This window comes from Myotis davidii, unplaced genomic scaffold, assembly GCF_000327345.1.
Source record: "Myotis davidii unplaced genomic scaffold, ASM32734v1 scaffold992, whole genome shotgun sequence".
In the NCBI taxonomy this organism is placed as follows: domain Eukaryota; kingdom Metazoa; phylum Chordata; class Mammalia; order Chiroptera; family Vespertilionidae; genus Myotis; species Myotis davidii.
In genome coordinates, this window is record NW_006283543.1 from 657,581 (window position 1) to 671,169 (window position 13,589).

Genomic DNA, 13,589 nt, shown 5'->3' on the forward strand with positions numbered 1-13,589 from the left:
TCAGCAGGATCAGCTTTAGGGACAACTCGACTTGTGGGGGCTATGGCTGAGGGAGATTGCCTCCCACACCCAGCCATCTTCTTGACCTTTGTTTCAGTTTGGGCTGGGCCTGGGCCTTGCCAGTCCTAACACTGTGAGGAGGGTGGGGACTCAGCGAGGGCCATGGTGACCTGCTGGGTATGGGGCAGCCTGAGTATGCTCTTCCTTGATCCAAAAGGAGTAAGGGTTGGAATCACATGGGGTAGGACGAGGGGGTTTTGAACCAGGCTGCCTCTGGGGCTATGCCCACCCTGTGTTCCCCTAGCCCCCTCCCCTGCCTGAACTCCTGGTTATTCTGGGAGCTTTTAGCTACCACTTAGTCAGCCACTAATGCATCAGGCTGGAGAGTGAGGGGGGAGACACGGTGGTGCCAGACGGTGCTCCTTTTAGATATCCAGGATGGGAAGCAGAGGGGGCTGGGCAGGCAAGGGAGCCCGGAGGTGGGGTGCTAGAGGAGGGGTGGCTTTCGGGACACTGGCCCTGCTGTAGGAAGGAGGGGAAGCACCAGAGACTGCTGGGCAGTGGGTTGGTGTATCTTTGGGGGGCTGCAGCACCTCCTCTCCCCATCACACAGGTCCTTAGCCTGCCTTCCTGATCTCTGGTTAGTTCTCTGCACTCACCATCCAGTCAGCTTCCCTGCTTTGCTCAGCCTTTTTCCCCTGTGAAGTTTATTCTCTTTCTGCCTATTCCTGATCCATCTAGCTTGAATCTGCCTTCCCCATCTCTTCGATTTCATAAGGAAGCAAAAAGATGTGTTTAAGGATGTGACAGTTGTTCCCTTGGCTGGGCCTTTTTAGGGGTAGTCCCAGCCTTGGTTTGCATGGGCAGAGCCTTGAAGGCTGACCCCTCCCTGGCCCATGTTGGTGCCATGGGGCTACGGATCCTGGCCCCAAAGGCCTGGTGCTGCCTTCACTTCCAGGCAGCCCTCCTGCCCCTGAGCCCCCAGCCCCTGCTCCTGCCAACCTGAACAAAGCTTCCTTTCATGTATTCATCGAGCTCAGACACAATCAGGCCCTGTGAGGGCTTTGGGCTGTGCAGGAGTAGGGGTGGGGCTGGGATGGAGAGTGGGCCACATCCAGGTCCTGGTGCCAGACTGGTGCCATCCCCTGCAACATATCACCAGGCGCAGAGCAGTGAGGGGCGAGAGCCTGGCGGTCAGTGGAGGCAATGCTCCTGGGCTCCTGTTTGATCTGCAAAATGGAGCCAGTAGCCCCTGCCTCCCCTGCACCCCAGGGGCTGCAGCCAGGATTTGAGAGGAATAGGGCTCAGGCTTGCAAATCTGTCCTGGCCCTGATGCTGCAGTCCCCTCACATGGAGCTGCAGCAGCTCTCACCCGCCCTCTGTGTCCTCAGAAATTCTTTGTGAGCAGCTCGGGGGGCTGCACCTAGACAGTTTTGCTTGAGCATTGTGGAGGCTTGCTTTGATGTGGCTGACTCCCCCCTCCAACTGAATTCCAGGGTAGGGCCAGTTTCCCTTCAGACCTTGCTCTTCAGGGCCAGGCCACTGCCTCTCCCATCAGACTAGACTTCCCTGGGCAGGACTTCAGACGCCCAGACACGGGCTCCTTCAGAGCCCCCTCTGGTGCTTCTCTCCAGGGGCGAGAGCTGTGCCTTGGTTATGGCCTTGTTGCTGGTGCAGGCTGCGGTGACTGGTAGAGATGGCCAGCATGGCCCAAGGGTTGGGGCTCCTCCCCTTTAGCCTTGGGGTGGGGGGTTCAGAGCTTCTGCCCCAGTCCAACATCTCTAGATGCAGACACACAGCTTTTCCTGGCCCCTGGCTGGCTGGGGATGTGGGAGGGGAGCTGGGGCTGCTGACTGTCTGGATTCCAGGCTGGGCTCTGGGCTCTGGGCTGTGGGGTGGTGGCTGCTGCTCAGGCTGCAGGTGCAAGGGGAGCGGTGGGAGCTGAGTCAGGACGGCCTTGTATCTTCCGGCTGCTGACCCCAGCACTCTAATTTTATCCCAGCTGGAAAGGAGGCCCTGCACAGCTGGGACTGATGGGGAGTGGGCCTCACGGTGCAGGGAGGCTGCTTGGGCTGTTTGTGGAGCGCCCAGGGAAAGCCAGGTGAACCAGAGGCAGTGAGTTCGGCACTTCTCTGTGGCCCACAGTGCTGCATCTTCCTAAATGCTCCTGAGAACGAATACTCAGTTATGGACTAGGCAGTCTGTCCTGCCGCCTAGTGTATCCTTGGGCTGGCGTGTCCCTAAGGAGCCCTCAGTTTCCACCTCTGCAGTGAGCCAGGCTACAGCTGAGGTGGAGAGTGTGTTACCCCACCTCCAGAGTGACTTGGCCACACAGGGATGTGTCTTAAGGAAAGGGAGTGAAGGTGTGTTGCACTCCTTGCCCCGTTGAATGCAGAATCAGTAGGAATGGCTCAAATGGCAGCAAGAAGGATTTGGGGTAGATTCCGGAAAGGGCAGTTCTTTTCTGTCTGGGCTGGAGTGTGTCTTCCTTGGTATCACTGCTAAGCTGGCTACCCCCGAGTTTGCTGTAGTTGAATAAACAGTGGTCAGGCCAAGTTCCTGCATGAGGCCTCAGGATGGTCGGAGGTGGGAAGATGTGAGCTGTCCCATCCCTGGAATTTAGTTCTGCAACCAGGACAAGCTCAGCAATGTCACTGGAGATGAGACATCTCCCCAGAGGCAGTATCTGCAGAGAGTTTCCTTTTTGGGCAAATGTGCCCAGATCAGCCCTCCTGTTTAAAGGCCCAGGCTGTGGTCTGTGAAGGACATCCTATCCCAGAGTTGCCGGGGAGGGAGGGTGGAACTTTACTCCTGGGGTGAGCTGGCACCTCCATGAAACCAGGCCATAGTGGGCCAGGCCAGAGTCTAGCTGTGGGCAGGATCTTGGTTCTCGTTAAGGGACTGCTACTGACTTTACAACCTTGTGCTATACCCGCTCTGGGCCTCTGTTTTTTCATTTGTGAAATGGGAGGGAATGGACATTTAGATTCCTTTCCATCTCTGATCTGAGCTGACCTACTCACTGAAGGCCTGGGATGGGCCAGGAGGAGTTGGAGAAGCCTTCTTGAAGGAGGGGATAGGGTGCTGAACAAAGTGATTCCAGGGAACCTGGACTCTAAGTGGGGTGCTTAGAACCCTGCTACCTGCAGGGGGTGGAGATGGCTGCTTGCTGTGTTGTGGGATGCAGAGCCTCAAACAGCACCACCGGAGGTCCTGGTCCCTCTTGCCTAAGTTCAGCCTCTTGGAAATAGCCAAGTGTGTGGGAGGGTGGGGGGTGGAGGAGGATGCCTGCTCACCTAGGGGTCCTTACTCTGAGGTCACATATTATAGGGTAGGGGCCATGGCTTTGGGGTGAGGATAGCTATTTGCTAGACCCTATCAGGGTACCCCTCACTTCTTCCACTTGTGGCTCTGAGTCCTGGTGCTGCCCCAGCCCAGACCCAAGCACTAGTTGCCAGGCAGGTGCCGGTGTGCCTGAGAGGGAGGATAGGATCTCCCTGCCCATGGCCCAGCCTCAAGTTTTTGCCAATTGCCTCCTCCTCAGGCCGCGCAGGGAAGGACCGGGTGGATTTTGGCTCAGCAGAGCCACACACCGTGCTTTTCCATGAGCCAGGCAGCGATTCTGTGTGGGTGGGTGGACGTGGCAAGGTCTACCTCTTCAACTTCCCCGAGGGCAAGAACGCCTCTGTGCACACGGTGAGCCTGGGGCCCTTACTGCCCCTTACCCCCATTTCTCCCCTTATTTCCCTCCTGGCCTTGGTGAGGGGCCTCAGGGAATTAGGGGATGGGAGCTGGCATCTCCTCCCAAACTGGTCTACTTCCCCCTTTATCCCATAAACGGTCCCTGGGGGAGGCTCCCTAAAGGTAGTCCAGATGGGTGTGGGTGTTGGTCAGTGTGGAGAAAAGCCTGGAGCTTACCCACCTGACCAGGTGGGCTGCACTGATGGGGGAGGCCTGGGCTGGAAGCTGAGCTCCAGAACCCCATTGCTCCGGCCTCTGAGATCTCTGGCCTGGTGCTCTGGGCTTGGCTCTGGGTATCAGGCCAAGCAGCCTGTGTGACCTTGGTGAATCACTCACCTTCTCAGAGCCCTGGTTGCTCACCTATGCTGTAAAATGAGCTTGTCCTGAGGGCACATGGACAGTGTTTGCAGGGCATCTGACCCCTGGCAGGTGGACTAATGTTTCCTCTCCTCTCCCCCAGGTGAACATTGGCTCCACCAAGGGATCCTGCCTGGGCAAGCAGGTGAGTGGAGGAGAGGGAGTGTAGAGGGGAGGCTGTCGCCTTGGAAAAGGGATGGGAGTCCCTGGGAGTCTGAGGAAGGAGGCATGGCCGTGTCTTGGGATCCCCAGTCTGGGAGGAAAGAGGCAGCCCTGCCTGAGGGTTCCCAGTCTGAGTGGGAGACATAGTTCTTCTCCAAGGTCCCTGTGTTCTTCCTCTCCTCTGAGGGGAGTTGGGATCAGCTGCATCCCCTCTAGGCTCTCCTTGGAGACTGCCTCCATGCTCAGCCTTCTGATTCTGTCTTCCCCAAGACTAAGGGTTCTGGTTCGAGTCCTGCCAGGGCCTTTGACCAACCTCTCTTCTTCCCCTTCTGGGCAGGACTGTGAGAACTACATAACACTCCTGGAGAGACAGGGCGAGGGGTTGCTGGCCTGCGGCACCAATGCCCGGCACCCCAGCTGCTGGAGCCTGGTGAGAAGGCCCCTTCCCATATGCCTCGTCATGGGTGGGCTTCTGCCTCCGAAGGTGGGAAGGAGGCGGGAGACTCAGAGGCTGGCTCACCTTGTATAGAATGCTTGGGAGGAGGGGAAGCTGGCACCCATGGGAAGCAGTAGTCATGGGATTATGTGGCTGTCTAACCCCCTTTGCCTCCCCCAGGTGAATGGCACTGTGGAGTCACTTGGTGAGAGGAGAGGTTATGCCCCCTTCAGCCCGGATGAGAACTCCCTGGTTCTGTTTGATGGTAGGGCTGCTGCCCTTGTCTGGGGGAGGGTGATCAAATCAGTGCCCAGGTCCAGGGAAGGGACTTCTAGGAGCTGTCTACCCTTACCCATGCCTCTTCCACCATGCCCAGGGGATGAGGTGTACTCTACAATCCGGAAGCAGGAATACAACGGGAAGATCCCCCGGTTCCGCCGCATCCAGGGCGAGATTGAGCTGTACACCAGTGACACCGTCATGCAGAGTGAGTTAGGCTCCAGCTGAGCTGGGGTGGACCAGGGTGTGAATGCCCACAGCGGCTCATGAGATCCTCAGGTCCCTTGGGAGGGCTCCCCAAGGGCGACTGGGGCCACAGGCCAGTTAAGAAAGTGGGAGCTTGGGACAGGTCTGAGCAGCCAGAGCTGAGGACGTTGGCCTGGCAGGGAGCAGGGGAACAGCAGAGGCAAAGGTACAGAGACAGATGGGCCCTACACACTGTGGTAACAAAACAGAGGAAGCCCCAGACCCAGAGTGGGGTCCCTGGGAGCCATAGTGTATCCCTCTGCTGAGCTCATGTGGGGGCAACTCTCCTTTCCTCCTCATTAGGGCTCTGCCAATTAGGCAGAAGTGACATAAAGGCCCAGGGACCTTCCTAGTCCCCAGGCATGAAGTCATTGCTCCTGGGCTGATGACATCTTTGTAGGGGGAGAGCAAAACAGATGTGGGATGGGGTGCTGAGTCTCAGACCCCTTGGGGTGTTGGGCCTGATGTTCTGAGTTTTATTCCAGGTCTGATTTGCTCCAGGTTTGTTTGTGCAGAGTTGGGAGGGTGTGGTGCAGGGTTGGAATGGGTCTCTCGAGCAGGCTCCCCCGACATCAATTCACATGTATCACTGGTAGATCCACAGTTCATTAAGGCCACCATCGTGCACCAAGACCAGGCCTATGATGACAAAATCTACTACTTCTTCCGGGAGGACAACCCTGACAAGAATCCCGAGGCTCCTCTCAATGTGTCTCGCGTGGCCCAGCTGTGCAGGGTGAGTGGGTGGCTGAATGGGCAAGAGTGTGTGTCTCTGCGTGAATAGGTGTGAGTGTGTGAGTTCCTGTTTGTCTGAAGGAGTGTGTGAAATATATGAGTAAGTCTGTGTGTGGGATGTATATGCACAAGAGTGTCTGTGCATCTGTGAGTGGGTAAAGATGGTTGAGCTCATGTGCATGTGTGGCAGTGTGAAGTGTATAGTCATCTAAGGTGTGTATGAGTGTGAGTGGGAGTATGAAAATGTGTTCACATGTGTGTTTCACCAGTGTGAAGGTGCTGGGATATTCGAGTGTGTCACCTGTGTGCGTGTGTGAGAATGGACAAATGTGTGTCTGAGTCTATCTGCTCTGTAGGGACAGACATAGCACCCTCACCCTGCAGGTTCCCACTGCTGGCCCTGTGCCCTCAGTCAGCCAGGCCTTCTAGCTGGAACCTGGCTCAGGAACCTGGCCTGAGTCATGGGGCACCTCTGCCTGGTCCCCTAGCAGGTCTCTGCACCTTTCAGAGCCTACCTTCCCCCTCTGAAGTCTGGGTGCTGACATTCCTGGCAGCAGGTGCCCAGGGGGTACTGAGGAGCCTCCTTTTCCCTCCACCCTTTCAGGGGGACCAGGGTGGTGAGAGTTCGCTGTCAGTCTCCAAGTGGAATACCTTCCTGAAGGCCATGCTGGTGTGCAGCGACCCCGTCACCAACAAGAACTTCAACAGGCTACAGGATGTCTTCCTACTCCCTGACCCTAACGGCCAGTGGAGGGACACTAGGGTCTATGGCGTTTTCTCCAACCCCTGGTGAGTGACCCTTGTCCTGGGGCTGAGCCTGGCATTAGTTATGTGTCTAGTAGGGATCGGAGGGCTTGGGCCCTGCTGAGGGGATGGCTGATGATGAGCAGGGACTCCAGGCTCAAGGGGCAGGGTTGTTGCCGGGCCTGGGTGGGACACAGTGCTTGGAGAGATTTTTGTGCTGGTATGTTTTTGAGTTTGTACAGCTAGTGTACATGCATGTACTGTATACACGTTCATGGCAGTGCCTGTGTGTCTACCAGCTGTGTGCTCAGAGTGGGTGGTGGGCCCTGGAAAAAGGCTGCTGAGGCCTCACAGGGTGCTATCACACCCATTCAGACACTGCCTGCATCTGACAATTCACATCTCTTAATCACTCTCATTGATTGAAAATAAGGCAGGCAAAAGTGTTGGGTGTGGGGGGAGGTGGGACAGGGTAGGGAAGCCCACACCCTGCTCTCTGGCTCCCATGTGGGTGGATCCAGCCAGGCTGGGGAGGGCATGGGGTCTGGCCTTGGGCATCAGCGTCCTGCAGCTGTGCCCAGAGTGGCAGGAGAATTACCCAACAGGATGCACGTGGGGATCCTTCTGCCCTGGGGCTGGCCTCTGAACCCTGCGATCCTATCAGGTTGTGGTTTTAGATTGTAGCAGAAAGAAATTAGGTTGAATTTCTCTTTCTCCCTTCTGCCTTCAATGGTGACTGATGACTCTTAGGCACTGGTCGTGGCCCCTAGGATAGTCCCTGTCTTCATGGAGCTCATAGGCTGGGGGGCTTGGTTAGAATGCTCTAGTTGTGCCCTGTATGGTGTTGAGCTGGCCTGGGTGAATGGAGGTGGGTGAGTACTGGGCCCCTCACTGAGGTGGTCTCTGTTTCTCCCCAGGAACTACTCAGCTGTCTGTGTATATTCCCTTGGTGACATTGACAAGGTCTTCCGTACTTCCTCACTCAAGGGCTACCACACAGGCCTTCCCACCCCTCGGCCTGGCAAGGTGAGCACTGACATCTGCCATGACCCAGGCCCCTACCCCACTTCCCAGCCACCCACTGACCTGGGCCTACTCTTCTTGTCCAGTGCCTCCCAGGCCGGAAGCCGATACCCACGGAAACCTTCCAGGTGGCCGACAGTCACCCTGAGGTGGCACAGAGGGTGGAGCCCATGGGGCCTCTGAAGACACCACTGTTTCACTCTAAGTACCACTACCAGAAAGTAGTTGTCCACCGCATGCACGCCAGCCATGGGGAGACCTTCCACGTGCTTTACCTAACTACAGGTGAGCGACTACCCCGTGACCCCTAGTCTGCCTTGTGAAAATAGATATGAAAGGTATAAATAATAATGTATTAACATGTGGTTGGATCTTTATACCTGGAAGGAAGAATTGAATGACTAAGAGCTGTCAGGAGTTAGTATGTGTGGCTGTGGAAGAATCAGGCAGGGGGATGGGGGCAGAGACGAAGAGGGGAAAGCATCCTAGGGTGGGAGAATAGCAGGTTCCAGGATTCCAAAGCAGAAAGGTGGCCAGTCTGAGCAAAGCCAGGTGTAGGTTTGGTCCTGATATCTGATTCATGAAGCTGGGAGGAAAAGATGTGGAAAGCCAGGAGGAAGGATCTGGTCACTGGGTATCCTGTGGCCCCCTGCTAGACAGAATGAGGAAATCGAACCCCTTTCCCTGTCTTTGGGATTATGCAGGTGAGAGGAAACATTTGATGTGGGATGCACAGTATTTAGTGAGACATGAGGAAGGGCTTCCAGGTAGCAGAGCCTTTGAAGTCTTGCAGAGGCACTTCCTCTTCCCAGGGAGAGCAGGGTCTGGCTGACCCCTGAAGCTGGGTGGAATGCCCTGGGAGATGCCCCTGCATCCCAAGAAGCCATTGGCCATGGAAGAGCCAGCCCTGAGCAGGTTTATGGCAGCTTCCTGGTCCCAGTTGTGGGCAAAGTGGACTCCTGGGAGTGAACATGGAGATCAGTGTAGGCTACAGCATTTCTTTGAGATCTGGTGTGCAGTGACGCCATAAAAAGGGCAGTGTTTCCCCCAGGTGCTAGTACCTGGGGCTCCAGGGTTCAGGCCCCACCCCTCCTTCTGTGTGATTTCTGCTGTTGTTTCATGTTGGGATCTTCTCAGGGCCACAGTGGCCATATCAGTTCCCATGGAGCAGGGTCTGGTTTCTGGGTCCTGAGATCATACCTCTTTGCTCCTCCATTCATCTTGGCTGCACCAATGGGCTCTTGTCCTTGCTCTGCTCCAGCAGTGGCTGGCCTAGCTGTTGCGGTCAGACAGGGGACAACAGGCACTGGGGTGCAGCAGAGGAGAGGTCACACAATGGGAGACTGGGAGCAGGATCCAAGGATAGAAGGGTGGGGCCTGGGCCAAGGGAACCGTGGACTCCTTTCCTGCAGACCTGGGAGGTGAGCACACTTGAATGATGAGGGTAGTTGTCTTGGATCTCCCTGAGGACCGTTGGAGAGATGCCATTTGGAACCTGCAGCAGGAAGAATTGGAGCCAGATAAGAAATAGAGCTTTCTGGGCCCTCTGCAGGGAACAAAAGGCTCTCACAGCTGGGAGAAGCTATGGGAGGCTCTCACTGGGCTGCTGTGGAAGGAGGTGAAGGGCTGTGAGTGGGTTGGGAGCTTGTCAGGCCAAAGAAGCATTGGGCCACATCCTAGAGCCTGCAAGAGGCATCACAGAACTAAAAGACATGTCCTAGGCAAGCAACCATCTTATCATCTGACTGTTGTTTTAGAGGAACAAAACAACATGCCTTGGGGAATTGAGAGGGAGGGAGGCTATTCTAGAAACTGGGACAGCAGGTGATGTGGGATTGGGAGGACCCAGGGGTCAGGATGCCCATTAGACCCCCAACAGGTGTGAATGGATAAAGCATTGGCCTTGGAGGCAGGCAGCCATTATATGACCTTGGAAATCCCTGTCCAGAATCTAAGGTTCTTTTCAGATTTTATAAAAATTTAAAAATTCCCTAAGACTAAATGCAACATGGAGTCCTGGATTGGATCCTGGAACAAAGGACACTAATGGAAAAACAAAACAAAAACATGAAATCCCAATGAAATCTGTAGTTGAGTTAATAATACTATACTGCTCAGTTGTGATGAATGTGCCATCTATATATATAAAAGCCCAGCGACTGGAACAGCGAAACAACCAGAGGCTATGACACTCATTGTAGCAGCCAACAAGCCTGATTCAGGCCCTGTTTGGGGGTGGGAGGGCAGGGCCGGCCAGCCAACCGCCCATGGCTCCTCTCCCCCCTCCCCGCCCCCACACCACTGGCCTGGCCCAATGGGCCCCCATCGGGGTGGGCCAGCGAGACCCCACCCATGCATGAATTTGTCTGTACTAATAAAAGGGTAATATGCTAATTAGACTGGATGTCTTCTGGATGTTCTTCCAAACAAAAGCCACAGTGGCAGGAGCTGAGGCAGAGGTGGTTAGGGGTGACCAGGCCAGCAGTGGAGGGCAGTCCCCCGACCCCCCTTCCACCCCCGTGCACGAATTTTGTGCACTGGGCCTCTAGTAGTTATATAAGATGGTAGCATTAGGGGAAATTGGGTGAATGGTATGCAGCAAATCTCTGTGCTATCTTTGTATTTTTTATGTAAATCTGAAATTACTCCAAAATAAAAGGTGTATTTACAGAAAACATATTCTTAAGTTGTCCAGGAGGCAGGGCAGTTATGGAAGAAGCTGAGGGGTGAGATTCTGACATCTCTGTGTTGCAGTCACCAGCTATGTGATCTTAAACAAGTTGCTTAGACTTTCTGGGCCTCATTTCCTTATCTGGGAAGTGGGGAAGATAATACTCACAAGCAGGGATGTGGAGGGAAGAAGTAATGAAGGGTCAGCATAGTAATGGGGTGTGCAGGACTGCTGGTTCTGTTAGTCATGCTCCAGCTTGCCAGGGCCTCACGGAGCTCTGGGCCAGCCTTGGAAACTTCCTGGGCTGCCCTCTGACTCCCACGTCCCTCACACTCACCTTACCTAGTCTTGTGACCCTTGCCTGAGCCATGACTTCCCAGCCCTCCTCGCCCATGTCTTTCCTGGTCGGTCCTACGTAGAGGGAGACTGCTTGTCTCTGAGGTGGGATGCCCATCTGCTGACCCTCTGCCCCCAATCCACAGACAGGGGCACCATCCACAAGGTGGTGAAGTCAGAGGAGTGGGAACACAGCCTCGTCTTCAACATCATGGAGATCCAGCCCTTCCGTCGTGCAGCAGCCATCCAGGCCATGTCACTGGACCCTGACCGGGTGAGCCTCCATATCCCCAGCCAGTGATGGCCAGCTGAGGACAGAGCTCTTTTGCATGCAATTCACATGTCCTTTTCAGAGCTTCTGGGCCATAGGGCGGCCAGTCATGGCCTGGGAGTTTAAAACTCAGTGTTGGAGATGGGGGCCCTGGTCTGAACTAGTCTCTCATTCCAGCGGAAACTGTATGTAAGCTCCCAATGGGAGGTGAGCCAGGTGCCCCTGGACCTGTGTGACATCTATGGTGGGGGCTGCCATGGCTGCCTCATGGCCCGAGACCCATACTGTGGCTGGGACCAGGGCCACTGTGTCTCCATCTTTAGCTCTCAAAGGTATGTTGGCTGGGAACCCTTCTCCCTGGGAGAAGGTGGACACAGGGGTGGGAGTGATGTAAACAGGCTACAAGAGGAGTCAGTGCTGGGTACTGAGCCATTCTGGCCAGACCCTCCTCTTGGTAGGTGCTGTGGCGGATACTGGGTGCGGGATAAGGACGGGGAAGGGCCAGGTGTCTGGCCTCCTATCTGTCTAGCCTCTCTCTTCCCTACTCCAGGTCAGTGTTGCAGTCTATTAATCCAGATGAGCCACACAAAGAATGCCCCAGCCCAAAGCCAGGTACCTGATTTAGCCCTGCCCAGGGCCCCAGTCCAATGAGGGTGGTACAGCCTTGCCTCACTTGCTCTCTGAGGGAAACCTGGTCTATTCCTGGGGGTCCCAGATAGTCCTGTGGAGGGAGCCCCCTTGGTGTGGGGGTGGTATAAGAAGGGTGGGGTGAGGGAGGCAGGGGAGAATAAGGAGACTGGGTGCTTAGGTTATTGTGTTCATTTAGAAGCCTTGGCCTTAGAGGCCTGGGGGAGGACACAGCCTGACCTGGGAGCTCTCAGCCTCTTCTCACAGCTGCCTACCCATCCCTCCCAGATGAGGCCCCACCTCAGAAGGTCTCCTTAGCCCGGAACTCTCGCTACTACCTGAGCTGCCCCATGGAGTCCCGCCATGCCACCTACTGGTGGCGCCATGGAGAGAAGGTGGAGCAGAGATGCGAGCCCGGCCACCAGAGTCCCAACTGCATCCTGTTCATCGAGAACCTCACGGATGGTCACTATGGCCACTACTACTGCGAGGCCCAGGAGGGCTCCTACGTCCGCAAGGCCCAGCACTGGCAGCTGCTGTCTGAGGACGAGGCCAAGGCCCAGCACCTGCTGGGCTGTGCCCATGCCCTTTTGGCCTCCCTCTGGCTGGGGGTCCTGCCAACACTCATTCTTGGCCTACTGGTTCATTAGGGCCTCCTGGGGCTGGGCATGCTGTGGGCATCTGCAGTCCCAGGGCACTAGAAAAGTCTCACACCCAGAGCCACCGGCTGGGATCTCCTTGCCCACTGCTGGTTCCAGGGGGATTGCATAGCTTGCCAGGGGACACCAGGCCTGGATATGGCCAGCCACAGGCAGCTGCTGAGCCCAGGTGGGGCAGGGTGGTGGGGGCTGGAGAATGAAGGCACTGACTATGAAGCTGGGGCATTGATGGCCTAAGACTTTATCTTCTGGAGACTATTTTTCAAAAGTTCTTCCTCAAACTTGCCCAAATTCAGTGATGCTCCTGGCCCAAGAGCCCGTGGGCCAGAGGGGGGTTGGGAAAAGGGAGCTGGGATCCCGTTTCTGGACCTTCAAGCTCTCTATTGCCTCCTCATCCTCTCTCCTGCCACTGCAGGGGCTGGCTGGTGTTCCTGCAGGCCCAGGCTGCCCTCTGTGGCCCTCACCAGCCCTGGGTCCCACTAAGGCAGCCTCCTTGCATGTTTATTGAAGGATGTTTGCTTTCCGGACAGGAGGACGGAAAGGGCTCTATTTTTATGTTAGGCTTATTTCATGTACTGCTACTTCCGACTGCATCTGTATGAAAATACCAAAACTACATGCTGGGGGTGGGTGGGGAAGGGAGGGGCTAAAAAGGGATGGGTTGGGGGGGGGTCCCAGCCTGAGGCTCTTGGGCATGGGATAGGAGTCCAGGGATATGGTGGCATGGGTTCAAAGAGATGGCATGAGCTGGCTCTGCCCTGGAAGCCCAGGCTGAGGGGTACATTGTCCAAGTACCCCTGTTGGTTATGGGAGGGGGTGGGGTGAGGGAGACGGGAAAATGAAGGAGAAAACTGAGCCCTAGGTTCACACATTCATATAGGAGTCAGGTCCTCAGGGGGAGGTTCCAGGACTCTGCCCTTGGCATTGGGGGTTGGGGGGCAGGGCCCCCTCCCCTCAGTCCCCTTGCGCAGGGGCTGTGCTTCCATGCTCCTAGCCTCCCACCTTCAGCTCAGGACATGCTATAACTAAGGCTAAACTGTGAATTCCAGTGGGGACAGCCTGGGCCAAGCTCTCCAGGTGGGTAGCTCTGCCCAACTCTGTCCCTGGATTTCAGCAGAGAGCTGGGCCTTCTCTGGTGTGTCTGGCCAGCCCCCAGCAGGGCCTGGGGCTGGCGACCTTCCAGCTTTGGTCCCTGCATCTCTTTTCAATGCACTTTAATGATGTAACATATTACTAATAAACAAGCTATTTATTTACCTGTGCCTGCTCCTTCCCTTCAAAGCCATTGGGGGGGGGGGGGGG

The 13,589-nt window shown here is 55.9% G+C and overlaps 1 protein-coding gene across 1 annotated transcript in view; it reads left to right on the plus strand.

Moving 5' to 3' along the window:
- The window catches only part of SEMA7A (semaphorin 7A (John Milton Hagen blood group)), a 24,628-nt gene extending 11,085 nt beyond the window's left edge, over positions 1 to 13,543 (plus strand). The window contains exons 2-14 of the mRNA XM_006753730.2: positions 3,545 to 3,696; positions 4,202 to 4,243; positions 4,598 to 4,690; positions 4,877 to 4,961; positions 5,073 to 5,183; positions 5,818 to 5,957; positions 6,561 to 6,745; positions 7,618 to 7,726; positions 7,810 to 8,008; positions 10,877 to 11,004; positions 11,179 to 11,333; positions 11,552 to 11,613; positions 11,917 to 13,543. Of these exons, the coding sequence (XP_006753793.1) occupies positions 3,545 to 3,696; positions 4,202 to 4,243; positions 4,598 to 4,690; positions 4,877 to 4,961; positions 5,073 to 5,183; positions 5,818 to 5,957; positions 6,561 to 6,745; positions 7,618 to 7,726; positions 7,810 to 8,008; positions 10,877 to 11,004; positions 11,179 to 11,333; positions 11,552 to 11,613; positions 11,917 to 12,278 (1,823 nt within the window). The 3' untranslated portion in view covers positions 12,279 to 13,543. The remainder of the gene's footprint in view (positions 1 to 3,544; positions 3,697 to 4,201; positions 4,244 to 4,597; positions 4,691 to 4,876; positions 4,962 to 5,072; positions 5,184 to 5,817; positions 5,958 to 6,560; positions 6,746 to 7,617; positions 7,727 to 7,809; positions 8,009 to 10,876; positions 11,005 to 11,178; positions 11,334 to 11,551; positions 11,614 to 11,916) is intronic.
- The last annotated feature ends 46 nt before the right edge of the window (positions 13,544 to 13,589 follow it).